This window comes from Boleophthalmus pectinirostris, unplaced genomic scaffold (assembly GCF_026225935.1).
Source record: "Boleophthalmus pectinirostris isolate CB_2022bp ecotype Guang Dong unplaced genomic scaffold, ASM2622593v1 HiC_scaffold_7, whole genome shotgun sequence".
Classification (NCBI taxonomy): domain Eukaryota; kingdom Metazoa; phylum Chordata; class Actinopteri; order Gobiiformes; family Gobiidae; genus Boleophthalmus; species Boleophthalmus pectinirostris.
The window spans coordinates 27,539,964-27,555,385 of NW_026571473.1; the positions used below are offsets into that span (position 1 = coordinate 27,539,964).

Below are 15,422 nucleotides of genomic sequence, written 5' to 3' on the forward strand. Positions count from 1 at the left end.
GTATCAATACAAAAAATGTCACAGAGGACAGAAATTAACCTTTGAATAGCTTTTAGAACGATCTTTGACCTGTATCAGGATAAGTATAAAACTACATAGACTAGGACCTTCCTGGATGAATGAAAATTACATCTTATTGTCTAAATAAATAATGTTTTTAATTATCATCATGGTATCATAATTTGTATTAAGTACAGAGTCTATTCCTTAGTATCGAAAGTGAGTTTGAAATTTTAGTGTTGCGCTATCAGTAATTTATTTAGATTCAAGATTTGCAGATATTTCTATCACAATAAAACAAAAAGCAAAAGAAAACTACCGCCTTCAAGTTACTGGTATCTCATCTGTTAAGGTGTGTTCACGGTACATTTTCTATTCTATTCTTGTAATTATTTTTGAAGGATCTTGAGTTTAGGTCAGAAGGATCATGGTTCCGATGGGCTGAGGTTTACTGTAAACTAAAACATTAAAATTTGACTTATGGCATCTCAGCATAGGATGAAGAACACACAGTGAAGCTACTCTTTCTAAACTGACAGAGGAGGAAAGCTGATGTTCAGTGGGGATGTGATGGGACTTTCCACAAGCACCAAGAATCCAGATCATGAGGCAGGAAGAAACAGTTGCACCATCTGTGTGATATAAAATCATTATCCTAGCCCCAATCCATCAGTGTAATATTATGTCACATTGACATTTATGAACTGTTAATCGTGTTATAATGGCGTTCCTTCATCATTAGCTTTCCCAAAATTGCATTTCAATTGATGCATGCAAGTTTGTAAATCTTATATCTGGTCACTCATTTTGTGTCTTCTAGGGCTGCAAGATTAATTGTGACTGAATCGAAATTGCAATTTGCCTGCAAGACAAATTTTTAAGTATAACTTCCATCACAAACAACAAAATATCCTGCCTTAAAAGTAAAAACATGCTCTGAAATATTATTCTTGTATTAGTTTGTCAGTTCATATTTTAGTCAATTCTCCTGGATGCGACAAAAAAAATAAATAAATTTTAAAAATGCAATTAGATATTTTCCCAAATCGAGCAGCCCTAATGTTTTTTTGTCATATGAACACACTTGATATGAGCGTCTTCCCCCGGAGTATCACTAATGGAGTGAAACAGGAAGCAGTAGCAGACTGCCACTGTTTTCCTTTCAACATCTTGTTCCTGAACGGCAACTAAATCAATACAAGGACACAGTGCGTTTCAAAAGACACAGCATTGTGCAAGCTGTGAGGCTAAAAACAAACACCTACTGGCTACTGTTACAAAGCATGCACAGGTACCAAAATAGGACTGGAGTGAACTGAACTGAATGTATAGTGAGGCCAAGTACAACAAAAGAAAAGTTTAGTATTACGTTTACTATGAATCATGTGTACTCAAAGTGACAGAGAGAGGGATTTTTATAAATATTACCAACGCAACTCGTAACGTAAGGAACTGAACTGAACTGAACATAAAGAAACTAAGATTTTGATTTTAAATTTGTTAAACTTGGCCAATCTGTGCCCCCAGATATGACAGGGAAACATGTTCAAATTACATATATTACAGTTGTTAATTACAAAAACATTGGTCAAGTTGTTTCTAGTCTGGTGTTTTAGTTCTCAAACCCATTAACTGATTCTCTCATTTGGGTTGTCACTCTAAATGTTGATGGTTCTGAGCTTCCCCTTAAGGCAGGGCCTGTCTAAATATTGAGAAACTGTACTCTGTAGGTGAAGGTTCATTTGTGATTGTAAGACATTTGTTAAAACAGTAAGAGCACAGTCTACAGCCTACAGCCTCTATACAGTTCCTTTAATGTCACTGATGCTTCCTGTAGATAACTTGACCTCATATTGCAAGTCGTGCTCGGACGAGTCTTGTACCTGTCTGGTCTTGTCGTCATTAGCTGTCTCATAGTAACACGCTCAAAATGTGTGAGTAAAGTTAGTTCACAGGCCTTGGACTAGACACCACACAACTGAAGATTTCCTAGTTTTTGCATGCTGACGTTTAGCTACTTAAACAGTATCCTCGGATGTAATCACATTGGTCATGCTCTGTGTTACTCCAGTGACCAGGCTCAGATTGGGAACACGTCTCCTGACAGACACATTCGTCCATAAGAGGTGCTTCTCTCCAAAAGTCCTGGATGGGGAGATTTGGTGCTTTTGTTTGACTGCGGGGCCCCCAGGACACTACACGAATGGCTAATGAAGCTCACAGCAAGGCAAAGAGCAGGGGGCAAAGGAAGTTTTACTGACCAGAAACCAAAATACTGTAGGAACAAATATAGTGGTTGCATGGTGGGGTCTTTTACAGTTCCAGGTTTCAATTTATTTTATGAGAGGAAACTATTTTCCGGATATTGTACTGAACAAATAAATTAGTCTCAATTTAGTCCTCCACATTTGGTCTTGGTCAAATCGAGGCCGAGTCCTGGTTTACTCATTTACTTCTATTGGTTCAGTCAGGTTTCTGTCTTATATCAATACTACATGACTTGGCAGGTAGTGTAACCATCTTTGAATGCAGAACTAACTCAGACCACATGACATCCTTTCCTATGAGCAACAATATCAGAGATGTTTTCAGGAGGATTGCTTGCGACTTTTTCTACTAAAATAATAACAACGTAGTAATAATAATGAGGCATCACCTGTATTGTGGATTCAGGGAGTTATATTATTTTTGTGTTTGTGTATATTTGTTTATAGACACTCCTTTCTTTGTTGCACTTAAAACTGGGCCTGAACAAACTGTGTCTCGCCCCAGTACAGACATTTTGTATAAGCAGATAATTATATAAAGAATGTTATTGTCTGATAATCAGGAAGTGCACATTAGCATACGAGTTGTTGTTGTTAGCTTTACAGTCACGGCAAAACTCTACTCTGGTTTCTCAGAGTTGTGAAAAGCAGTTATGAAAACAATGAATAATTTGGATGCTGAGAATGCACAAGGAAATCACTTTTTGGACCACTGCAAACTGCTTAAAATTCCTGAACTTTTCTCCAAAATAGTATTAGTAATCTCATCAGTTTTAAAGATGAAAACATTGAAAACATATTGTCCTCCTTTGCAGACTGAGAGAAGAGTCTGGCTACATTAACAGTGCACCACCCACATGCGCCGGGGAAGAGGCCCTACGAGCACTCAGGGTTTCCCAGTCTACAATCAGCATTTCAATGGCTCAGCCCAGCTCCAGTCTGCAAAAGGCTCAAGCTTTGGACCATGCAACCAATACTGGAAAGATTCAAGACTCAGAATAGACAGACTATGGGCTTAAAATTACAAGAGACAACTGCTCTAAATGTGTAATATTTGGTAGATGGAATTATTGTCAAGATATTAGAGCTGTACAATTTCGAATTGTGATTTTTCTGACAAGCATAGCGATTGCGTTAAGATTTGCAATTGGTTTTAATTAGAGCCCGACCGATATATCGGTTGGCCGATATTATCGGCTGATATGGGCAACTTTAGGCCGATAGCCGATATTTCACGTGGGCATGTTATACCTCGTTATAAAGCTTAGACTCTCTACATTCTGTTCATTTACTCCAATTTACAGACAGATAAATGTCCTAATATGTGGCTCCACATCAGTATTTATCTACGGAGTCCTTTGTCTGTGTGTGTCCGTACTGTCCCTGAACACACCACAGAGTCGCGTCACTCACGTGTGTTTGTTTACACTCGCAGACACAGATCCAAACACTGAGATTATATTCTTTTTACGGACAATCGGTTTGAGTCTGGATTAAAAGGACATTTATTAGTGCAGACTTGTGATGTGGGAGGAGCCTGTATGAGCGGTGAGTGTTGGAAATATGTCGACTCTGAAGCTAGTTTTTGTCATTTGTTATGGGTTAGCTGCTGTAGCTCCCGCACATAAACAGTCTGTTTTCTATTGGTCTGTTCTAAATTGGCTACATTGGCCGTATATTTGCTACTGGACCTGCACTGATATGTAAATGAGCTGTGAACAGACGTGTGAATTATGACATTTGCGCATATAATTAATTATCGCGGCGCGCACGTATTTACGGCTAAAGGCTAATAGCGCTACTTTCTTTACTAGTTATGGGTCCGTCGCGAACGAAATGACTCTTAGAACCGGTTCTTTGAAGGGAACGACGGGAGCCTGATCCTTATTGGGAGCCTTGTTTTCTCTTTCTCTTACTTTTTTTCTCTTCACGCCGCGTGATTCGTGGTTTGACAGCGGCAGCGGCTAAAAACGAAACTTTGAGAAATTTGCGTGCACGTAGGATTAAAAAAAATAAAAATTAAAAGCATATTTGACTGTAGTTTAGCATAAAAATAAATAAGTCCCGGTTTAGTCCTTTTTCAGTCCTGGTTTAGACCTGGTTCAGTCCTGATTCAGTCCTGCTTGCAACAAAACAATCTGAAGAGCCACTTGGGAGCCAAAAGAACCAGCAGCTTTTAGTGAGCCGAGCCAAAAGAGCCGGTTCTCTAAAAAGAACTGGAATACCCATCACTAGTGTCTAGAATGTGATGCAAAAATGCCATTAAGCCAACCTACTGTCTGTAAATATGATGTAAAGAGGCAGAATAACAATAAATGTTGCCTAAATAAACCCAATATTAAAATCCACCAGAGCCCAACCTAAGTTTTTTAAACAATTCAACATTTACAGTGAATTTTTACATCACTTAATATATCGGCGATTATATCGGCTATCGGCAGCGCCAACTCCCATTATATCGGTTTCATATCGGCCACAGCAAAATCCATATCGGTCGGGCTCTAGTTTTAATAATAGTATTCTGTTTAAAGTTCACATTTGTCCAGAAGATTTAAAGAGGAACTGCTAAATTAACACAAGAAAAACATTTCAGAACATGTTTGTACAGATCTAAACAACAGTGTGCTCAGTTTTTTATGCAGAATAAGACAAAAAATCATGGTAGTTGAAAAATTATAGCTTTAGTTACTTCATCAACAATAAAAAATACTGTGATGAAAATACATTACGTTTCAGATGACCCAATTGGATTAAGGCCATTGCCAATGACCTTTTGTTCACTACAAGCTAGAATGGAAAACATAATATGACTTTTAGCTGTAAATGTTGAGCATATGCAAGAACATAAGGCTAAATAAAAGTCGTGGATCTCTAGACGTGAATGTACAGTTGTGTTTGGGCACACTGGGACTCTATGTAATCTAATGTGGCAGGTAAAACTTTGAATCAGTGAAGCTCAAATGAGGTAATGGAGAAAATTGCAGGTCATTAGATGCATTAAAGATGGCTGCATTCCTCCAGTTACTGTGTGGGTGTCTGTGGTATTGCTTACTAAGATCTATAAAGCCGGGTTTAATGAGTTCAGATTAATGAAGCCATGTATTCAACTTGGTCACCACTGAGCAGCCAGATGAAATGATGGCAAAGCAATATAAAGTCAAACCTATAAAAACTATAATCATCAGAACAGAAACAAAGAATTTCCCCCAGGGATCAATATAAGGATTTCTGCTCTGCTGCCCCCAGAAAGGAAAAGGGAGGTTGTGACTATTAAACTATGAACAATTGCAAGTATTGACAAGATTTTTTTTTATATTATACATACACATTTAACATTTTTCTATCAAATAACTCATCTAAAACTACTGGTAGTAATTTGTTACAAAGATGATCCTATAAAATTTAATAGATGGGCAGATATCAAATTAACTTTTTTTTAAAGGCTATAACTGCTTTTATTGAACTTTTGTATTCTGATACAATATCCCAATGTGTTTACTTCAATGGTGGGTGTGGATATCACTGAGGGAACAACAAATAGTACTATGAATATGATACAAAAGAGACCAGCGCACCACTTAACTCACTCATAGATAAAATAAATAACAGCGAATGCATTAAATACTTGAACTCAACAGGAATTAATGAGTTACTGGGCTAGTTGGCATTGGTAATCTTTGTGGAATTTAAGTATATCCCAGTATCTATTGTCAAAGTAGTAAGCTGTAGCTATTGAAACAAGTTTGGAGGGCTTATTTTGAAAGGTGCTAACTAAAATGCAAGATAAGAAATTTAAGTTCCTTTTATGGCTTGCTTACTTGCCTTGTGTTAAATTATAGGACCCAATGCAAAAGTGTGAAGTGGCATACAAAACCATTTAAACTCCCAAAACTGGACCAGATTAGACTAGCTATACTTTTGTTGCGTTGATTGGACGTATGGACCAAAATTACAAGAAGTTCTGTTGTTTTATACTTGGTCAATCTATGGATGAAGTCATGGTCAACTCAGCCAGCAAAGTAAAGTAGCCTCGAGCAACTTCAAGAAATGAATAGAAAAACTAATTTAACACGGAGGGCGAGCAAAAGTTGAAAATCGGGTTAGGAATAATAAGTGTATTGTTTAAGTGCAAAAAGCAACAGTGTAAAACTACTATACACCCCAGCAATTAGACGGCGCCCGACAAAGCACCATCCATTACCTTGAATCGAGTTTAACCAGCCACAGCCTCGGTCGTCTGCTTCCCATGCACGAAAACTGTACTCCCCCAAGCTGGAAGAAAACTATCGACAAAGATCAAAGTGGTGGTTTTTTAGCATCCTTTGGTAGTAAGTCCACTTGAAAGCCAGCCAGCGGAGGGTTTGCCGGGGTCCAGCCCATGCAATTAGCCGTGATACGTGTCCAGAGAACCGCGGGGACAGACCGAGGCGGAGCGGCGACGGAGCGAGGCCCAGCACCACTGTTTACATCGCGCTGCGCATGCGCCAAAGGGGAACGAGTGGAGCGACAGTGCCACGTAGAGTTCACTGTAAACATGTGCAAACGCGTGAACTGGCTCTGTTTATTCTGTCAGGGCAAGAAAGGGCAGCTGTAGTATAGAAGTGGGTTATATTATAGATCCAGCAAAGTTTTATGTTGATTTACTGTAAGTGAGACAGTGAGAGATACAGATACTTTATTCATACCTTACTCCATACAGATGTACAACCTCCTGTGTATGATGTGTGAGCTACTGTGTCTGAGTAATTTCCCTTGTGGATCAATAAAATGTGTCTAAGTTTAAATGGTGACATTATATAGCGTTTTTCCACCTTCAAGGCACTCAAAATGTTTTACAACAAACCCTTTCTCGTTTTACAATCCAATCACTTCTTCAACCACGAAGACATATATACATACATTCTTTTAACCTTACATTAGGGTGACCAGACGTCCCTATTTACCCAGGACAGTCCCACTTTTGAGCCCTGTGTCCCCTGTCCCAGCAGATCTATCCAAAACCAGCAATTTGTCACAGTTTCATACAAGAAGTGTCCCAGGTGTTCCTATTTTTGACTGATTTGATATCTGCCAACAATAAAGAGATTCACATTCATACACCAATGTACGCAGACACTGGGGGCGAAGTGAGTTAAGTGTCTTGCCCAAAAACACAATGACAGTATTCATATTTGGGAGCTGAAATCGCACCACCAACCTGTGGGTCAGTGGATTTGACTGCTCATGAATGATGTTTATGTTGAGAGCAGGATTCAAACCTCTAACCTTCAGATCAGTGGACAAACGCTCAACCAGCAACTGAGCTACTGTCGCCCTATATTTATATTGATTTATCGCAGGCATCTGTCCATTTAGAATTCCCAAGTTCATATTTTTGATTAAAAGGCCCATGTTATTTGGTAAAATGTTTTTCCTCATCAAAAAACATACTCAGTGTTGTGTTTTGTTTCATTCACACACGTTTAGCACACGAATCCTGCATATTTATGTTAAGTTCTTCTCTCAAATTTCAAGTGTATTGTGCCAATTCAGTTTTCAAATTTGCCTACTTTCAGAGGAGGAAACAATACATTTATAAGATAGAGAAACTAAAAAATACCACAGTAGATCATGAGAATACAGATACTTGCAGTACTGATCCCTTATGCCAGAACATATGTTAAAAGCTCTACGTCCAATACCATTAAGTATTGTATTAAACTGTATAATATACAATATAATTTATGATTAGTTGTCTGTGTTCACATATGATTCACATATGCTATGTACAAAGCATGTACAATAGCCCTAGGGCAAGGTGACTGTGGGTTCATGCAAAACTTGACTGTTGAGGAAAACTAATTACCGGTAACAGTGTTTTTGTCTCTTAGACATTATTCTGTGCTATCCAGTTATACAGCATGACAGCAATCATCAAATAAAATAATTATATATTAAATGTAAATGTCTTAAATTCCTCATCTGCATCTAGAAACCAAGATAAGCAATCAAGCCTGTAGCGGCAAATTAAGTTAAAAAAAAAACAACAAAAAAACAGTCGCCTCTAAACAGACGGATAACAATTTAGTCTAAATAAAAATGACTTGTTAACAAAATCATAGCTCATTATACAGCAATGTTAATGTAACATGCTTACCTGAATCCCATAGCTGTTTGAATAGTCCTCTATGAAAATATCCAGAATAATTTCAGTTGAATAAAAGTGGATAACTTGTAATTTAAAAAGTTAAAGAGCACTGTGATGCCACGTCTGCTGTCATAGAAAGATGAACAAATGGCGCATCAGTACTTCCTCAATAGAAACTCTTGCAGATGAAAAGTGTCTAAGCCCTGAGCGTTGAATCACATACCATTCACTCATGAACCTACATTTCAGGTTGGACCTCGAGGCCGTGACGCAAACCTATTGTAGGACACTCCTCTGTTCGTATTATATCAGCTGTGTCTGCAGCTGTGACGTTAAAGGGCGACATGGTGACTGTCAAAACAATTGTAGATTTAGATGAGGTAAGATAAAAAAATAAAATAAAAAAAATAAAATAAAATAAAAAAGACTGGATGACTGCCATTAACCAGAGACAACAAGAAAGGACAGAACTTTATTAACATCATGTGATATTAAAACAGCTCTGAAATTAGTGAAAATAAAAAGGGTATAAAAAGAAATATGGAGAATGCAGTGTAATAGGACTAAGTATGTTATGTACAAGAAAGTCTGACAAGTTTAATATTGCTTCAGTGGGTAATACACAATTTGTTTGTTGTTTGTTAGATGATTTAGGCTTCTTAATGGTTATTAATAGGTTCATTTTTAATATATTTAATGTAGTGCTTACCTTATCGGTTACAATATAGTATATATTTGGTAGATATGCGGAGTGAAAAACTAGTGGATGTATATTGTATATAATCACTGACATTTCCAATCACTTCTTCAATCACGAAGACATATATACATACATTCTTTAAACCTTACATTATGGGGACAATCCCAATTTTGAGCCATGTGTCCCCTGTCCCAGCAGATCTATTCAAAACCAGCAATTTGTCACAGTTTTTGACAAATCTGATACTTGCCAACAGTAAAGAGAGGCATAAATTGTCATTTGGTTAAGTAAAATGCTTAAAAATGACCAAAACACAAAGAAAATGTGACTATACTGGCTTACATGTTAGTCATGAATGGCCTCTGCATAACAATTTTCCTTATTTACATATTTGTTTCACAATCTTATTATTACTAACCACCAAAAAAACGTGGATGTTTTTTATTTTGAAATTCTGGTCTCCCTACCTTACATACATTTAAAGTACAGCACTTTAATGATGAACTTGCTATTTATTTGTTATTGCAATATCCTCGCCAGGCCTGTAGATGGCAGAGCAGAGCGCTGCCTCCACTGCAGCGGCCTTCTTCCTGTCACACGGTACTTACGGCGCATGCGCACGTCGTTCTTTCTTTTTCCAGTGCAGCGGAGTCAAGCCCCAGTCTTTGGCTCCGGGCTCCTTCATAAGGAGACTAAAAGACTGCAATATGGTTAGTAATTCGTCCCAATATGAACCTCCACGCATTGTTAAGACGTGCATTGTTTGTTCTGTGGAGAAATAAATGTATAACGGCGCTGATGTCGCTCAGATGAAGTTAGATTGAGCCATGCTAATGCTCACCCGGTACTGACTAACGTGGCCTAAATGGACTCCAGATAAACTCGCAGCTTCCTGTCGTTCGTAAACAGCATTGTGGCTGTTCTGTATCCCGTATACGTACGTCCTGAAGCTGCGCTATTAAACCCAGAGCCCACTCCGTAATTTGCAGAGAATCCAGTTACTTTGACACTGAAACCGGCTAGCCGCCACGCTAATGCCTGTCACATACGCCAATGGCATGCTATTAACTCCGTTATCTGTTTGACAGTGACAGCAAGAGCAATAAACCCTTAAGCAGTCCTGTATTATGCTCAGAGCTTTCTAACACCATGTATGTATGTTCTTTTTCAGGGTTTCGTAAAGGTGGTTAAGAATAAGGCCTACTTCAAGAGGTATCAGGTTAAATTCAGGAGGAGGAGAGGTGAGCCCCAAACTGAAGTTCGTTCCACTTGACTTTCTATGCAATACTAATGATGTGGGTTTTTTGTTTTCCAGAGGGCAAAACTGATTTCTTTGCTCGTAAGCGTTTGGTCGTCCAGGACAAAAACAAGTACAACACACCCAAATACCGCATGATTGTGCGCTTCTCCAATAGGGACATCGTCTGCCAGGTAAGGACCATATCTGACAGTCTAGAGGATTGTTTGTATGCCAATGCATTGCTTAACAACACTAACTTCACCGTTCCAACCCACATGAACAGGAGTGTAAACATTTGTTTTATAATGTTGCAGATTGCCTATGCCAAGATCGAAGGAGATGTGATCGTCTGTGCGGCCTACTCTCATGAGCTGCCCAAATATGGCGTGGCTGTGGGTCTGACCAACTACGCGGCAGCTTACTGCACTGGTTTGCTGCTGGCCCGCAGAGTAAGTCAGGATTTGTACTATATTATTCACCAGAAACATGTGCTGCTCTTATAAATGCACCTCTCTAGCAAGTTATGTACTTGCATTATAAACTAGATATCCTTCTGCAGCTGCAGTGTTGGGCTGCTTTTCTCATGTCTCTGTAGGCACCATGGGCTCTTTTCACGCTTACGTCACAAACCAGGAAGATGTCTGGAAAGATGTGATTCCTAGGTCCAGTTTTCTTCATCTATATGTCACTGTAGCATTCTATTATGTTTGGCCCATCAATAGTTAAAACCAAACCTCAGTTTTCATCATTTCCCCTCTAACACAGAACTCCGAGCGCATAGGGTACATGCGATTAGAAGAGATGAGGCGCCAAATTCAAGATGATTCCAAACGGCACATACGTATGCAGTCTTCATTTTACCGCTGATCATTTACTTCAGTGGATTTTATCATTGTTGGTTTTAATAGATCCATGTTAGGCGAGGCCATTGTCTGCAACTACCCCGGAAGTTGTAATTGCATCTTTTATTAACGTCTTCCTGGTTTGTGTAAGCGTGAGGAGCCTTTTGCAGTGTTGTATGATCCATGTTTTTAGCCTGATGTGCCAGCCCCTCTATTTGAAATTACTCAAACTACCGTATTTTCCGGGATATTAGATGCACTCTTAAGCCTCTAACCCCATCAAAAATAATTGCACGCCCTATACACGAATCCACTGGGATGTCCCAGCAGGATTTCAGTAAACCACCAAACCGCACCACCCGCAGCGCACGTAAACACACACAGAGCAGAAAGCAACAGCGCAGCGAAACACACCCGCAGCCACACTCATCAGTCCACGCCGACGAGGAACAAACTGAAAAAACGACTGCAGTGTGCCACTTCTAGACACAACTGAGTCACTGCAAACACGCCAACAATCCAGCAGTTCGAGACAGCACCCTCCCTATGCGCCACAATTGAACAAAGTCGAGATTCACCTTGAATGCGCTAAACAAAGTCCAACTGACCAATCTAACTGTTATTTCGTTTAAAGTGCGGTGTGGTTTATTTGTGAAAAAAGTTTGAAATTAGACCATTTAATGACAGTGCGTCTTATAATCCAGAGTGCCTAATAGCCCAGAAAATACAGTAATTGTGTGGAGTGTTTACACAAAACTGGACCCCAGGAAGAACAGTCTTTACCTCTGTAAGAGTAAAGGTGGAATCCAATAAATCAATAAAACTGACATTTAATGTAGCCATGGAAACTTTAGAAAACTTGGTTAATGATGATTTATAATTTGTCATTGCATCTGAATGCCCAGAAATTCACGGTTTTGTCTCTTCTGTCTCCAGCTGCTTAACAAGTTTGGCCTGGACAAGGTGTACGAGGGCCAGGTGGAGGTCACCGGAGATGAGTTTAACGTGGAGAGCATTGATGGTCAGCCTGGAGCCTTTACCTGTTACCTGGATGCTGGCCTCGCCAGAACCACCACCGGAAACAAGGTGTTCGGTGCCCTGAAGGGGGCAGTAGACGGAGGCCTGTCTATCCCACACAGGTGAGCATCTATGTACTCATGTCTAAGGCCATGACTCTAAACACTGATTTTACACAAAACTCAACTTTGCATTTAATGTGACATGAATAAGCCAGATTGGTATCTAAAAATCTAGACCTTAGGGACACAATGGCAGTTTTGTCACAATTTGATACACATCTTGATACATAGGTTACAGTATTTTGTTTTTTTTTTTATACATTTTTGGTTTGTGAAAGTTTTTTTTTTTTTTTTTGCCTATTTGCAGCTTGACAGCTTTTTACATGTCATGTTTATGAGTATTTTAGATAATTCAGTAATTTACATAAATCATATTGTGCTTTCAAAATATTCATATTCATTGGCCCAAGGAACTGTAAGTGTAAGCTGCTTGGGAAAACTTGAGTTTTGTGCATTTCATAATTTTCATAGCTCCTCTTCACTCTCTAACACAACATTCTCCTTTACCCTTTTAATTATTGAACCATTATTTTTTCAAGATAATTTAGTTTGAAATTACCTCTTCAGTAAGAGCAATGCATTACACATATTGTGTATTATAGTCTTCCCATTAGATTCACAAGCTCTCTAAGCAGCATCATTTAAAACCGTGTTATTAATCTGAAGCCTTTTGTCAGACATGCTCAAATTTGCTACAGCTTTGTGTTTGAGTGTATTTTATTGACCTGCAGTGACACTAATTTCCTTTATTAGAGCAAGAGTGTTAAGTTATAAATAAGTGAATAATTTTACTGTGCTAAAATGGCGTGAGAGAACTAGGCCCACTAAGACTAGGCACTTGCTCAATCTTATGAAAGTTGCTGCAAAATTGTTATTTGCACGGCTCGTGTGAAATGTAATGATCCATCTTACCTTGAGCATTTTTGCCTCCCCAGCACGAAGCGCTTCCCTGGGTACGACACAGAGAGCAAAGAGTTCAACGCAGAGGTTCATCGCAAACACATTCTGGGCATCAACGTGTCCGAGTACATGGCCTATCTGATGGAGGAGGATGAGGAAGCTTACAAGAAGCAGTTCTCTCGCTTTATCAAGAACGGAATCACCCCTGATTCTGTGAGTTGATTGTTTTGATGTCCAGTTTTCAAATGTTGTCATACTTTTTAAGATTCTGCCAGTATATGCACAAAACTATAGCAGTCTTGAAATTGTGTAGTGTATAAAAACTGAAATGTGAATTTCCACCAGCTTGTAATTGTGAAATCTAGTGTTTGTCAATTGTGGTAATGTGTGACTATGACCCCTGTTATCAGCAGTCCCTCAAGACCACAATATTCACATAGAGGAGACTGAAGGTTCCAATCCAGGGACAAAACTGTATGCTCTTTTGAAGTGGAATGAACCAGTAACCATTGCAGCCTTATGCTGTTAATGTTGCTGCGTTGTTATAATTGATCCACATGTTTACCAGGAATGAAAGCTGGTTTCAGCAAATAACTAGTACCATCACTTGTTTGGATAAGAAGAAATTGCATTGTCTTTCAGATTGAGGAGATGTACAAAAAGGCTCATGCTGCTATTCGCGAGAACCCTGTCCATGAAAAGAAGCCCCCAAAAGAAATCAAAAAGAAGAGGTATGAATTAAACCACAATTTTACATTGGTCATTGTTTTATGCATGGATGTTTTTTTTGCGTGTGTGTTCCCCAATTAGTTTATTATATGATAATTATTTGTCAACCGTTTTTTGGGGACAATGCAAGTCACTGATAATGCTTTGCATCTAGTCATCTAGAAACCAGACTGTTCATCTAATAGTGAACTGGCTTTGATATAAAATGATAGTTTGTTGTCCAATACATTCAGCTGTTTAGTGGGTACTGCAATTATTTTTCATGGAAAATTTAGTTTGACTCTGCAACAAAAATCTATCCTTTAATTGAAAAATGCATTGTCAGATTTCTGGTGACCATGCCATAAATCTCTATATAAATGGTAGAAATTCATGAAATGAAACTCAAACCCATTCCACTTTCAGACCTAACACATTGGAAACAGGAAATTTGACAGTTCAATTGATGGTAGAAAATGTATTCTGCCGCCTCAAGCCAGTACTGTAATATTGATTGTTTTTGAAATCTAGTTTACGCTTACTACCAAGAAGCAATCATTGTCCAGATGACAGCCTTTTGAATCTTTCCAAAGTGAGGGATTACATTTAATTTGTCAAAATCAAAGCGGATACTGTTTGATACTAAAATGTCCTAACTAGATGTTCAAGGATCAATACTAAAATAATGCTTGGGACAAAATCTGACCTTTTTTAAGAATAATTTTGAAATTCTTGGTGTATACGATTTTCATGAGTTTATCAACATTATCTAAAAGAAATGGTGATGGAATCAACATTGGGTATTGAGCCTTGACATTTTAGTTTGAAATTTTTTAGTGTTGTGACAGCCTATACCTAGTTTTGTGTCTCAACCTCCGATTGTTGCTTCCAGGTGGAACCGTGCCAAGCTGTCCCTGCAGCAGAGGAAAGACCGCGTTGCCCAGAAGAAGGCCAGCTTCCTCCGGGCTCAGGAACAGGAGGAGGACTGAGGCTTCAGTCCGACCCTGTCCTAAACACGCAATTTGTTCTAATAAATCTATTGAAAAGTCCACTTCAGCTGTCAGTGCTTTTCCTGTTTACACCTACACACTTTAGACGTACAATAGGCTCTGCTCCCCGTGTAACAGCTACATGAACATACAGTACAGTTTTGTGGTTCTTTTAAGATTTACAACAAGAGATTTAAAAATTGTCAACTGGATCAAGTGCATTCTTTATATATAGACTATACAGGTATAGTGGGGCTCCAAATTTGAGTTGAACTATAGTAAATTTAAACTTTTTTAAATCTTTGGGCATAAAATGTACTCTAAATTTTGTTGAGGATGGCTATCTACTATTACTTTTCCTGTAACTGTTTACTGGTGGGAATGTTTTAGCTCAGTTGAGTCAGGCTTAATAAAGTTGGTCTCATAATTGACCACAAGATGGCACTCTCATGATTAGATTAAAACATTCTTGTGCTAAAGGCAGCTGGGAAACATCTCATTTTTAAACGGCAGAGAAGGAGATGCTGCACTAATATTGTGAATATTTTTCGATGTCGTTAGATTGCACTC

The 15,422-nt window shown here is 38.6% G+C and overlaps 2 protein-coding genes across 2 annotated transcripts in view; one reads left to right on the forward strand and one right to left on the reverse strand.

Annotated features, from left to right (window-relative positions):
• Window positions 1-8,740, reverse strand: part of evi5b (ecotropic viral integration site 5b) — a 30,637-nt gene extending 21,897 nt beyond the window's left edge. Inside the window, exon 1 of the mRNA XM_055165247.1 lies at window positions 8,651-8,740. Coding sequence (XP_055021222.1) covers window positions 8,651-8,740 — 90 coding nt within the window. The remainder of the gene's footprint in view (window positions 1-8,650) is intronic.
• Window positions 8,741-9,642: 902 nt separating this feature from the next.
• Window positions 9,643-14,914, forward strand: LOC110154917 (60S ribosomal protein L5). Its single transcript, XM_020918965.1, has 8 exons — window positions 9,643-9,804; window positions 10,266-10,335; window positions 10,410-10,525; window positions 10,649-10,783; window positions 12,113-12,315; window positions 13,191-13,368; window positions 13,798-13,886; window positions 14,756-14,914. The coding sequence occupies exons 1-8, from the start codon at window positions 9,643-9,645 to the stop codon at window positions 14,850-14,852; spliced, it is 1,050 nt and encodes a 349-aa protein (XP_020774624.1). The 3' UTR covers window positions 14,853-14,914.
• Window positions 14,915-15,422: the final 508 nt, after the last annotated feature.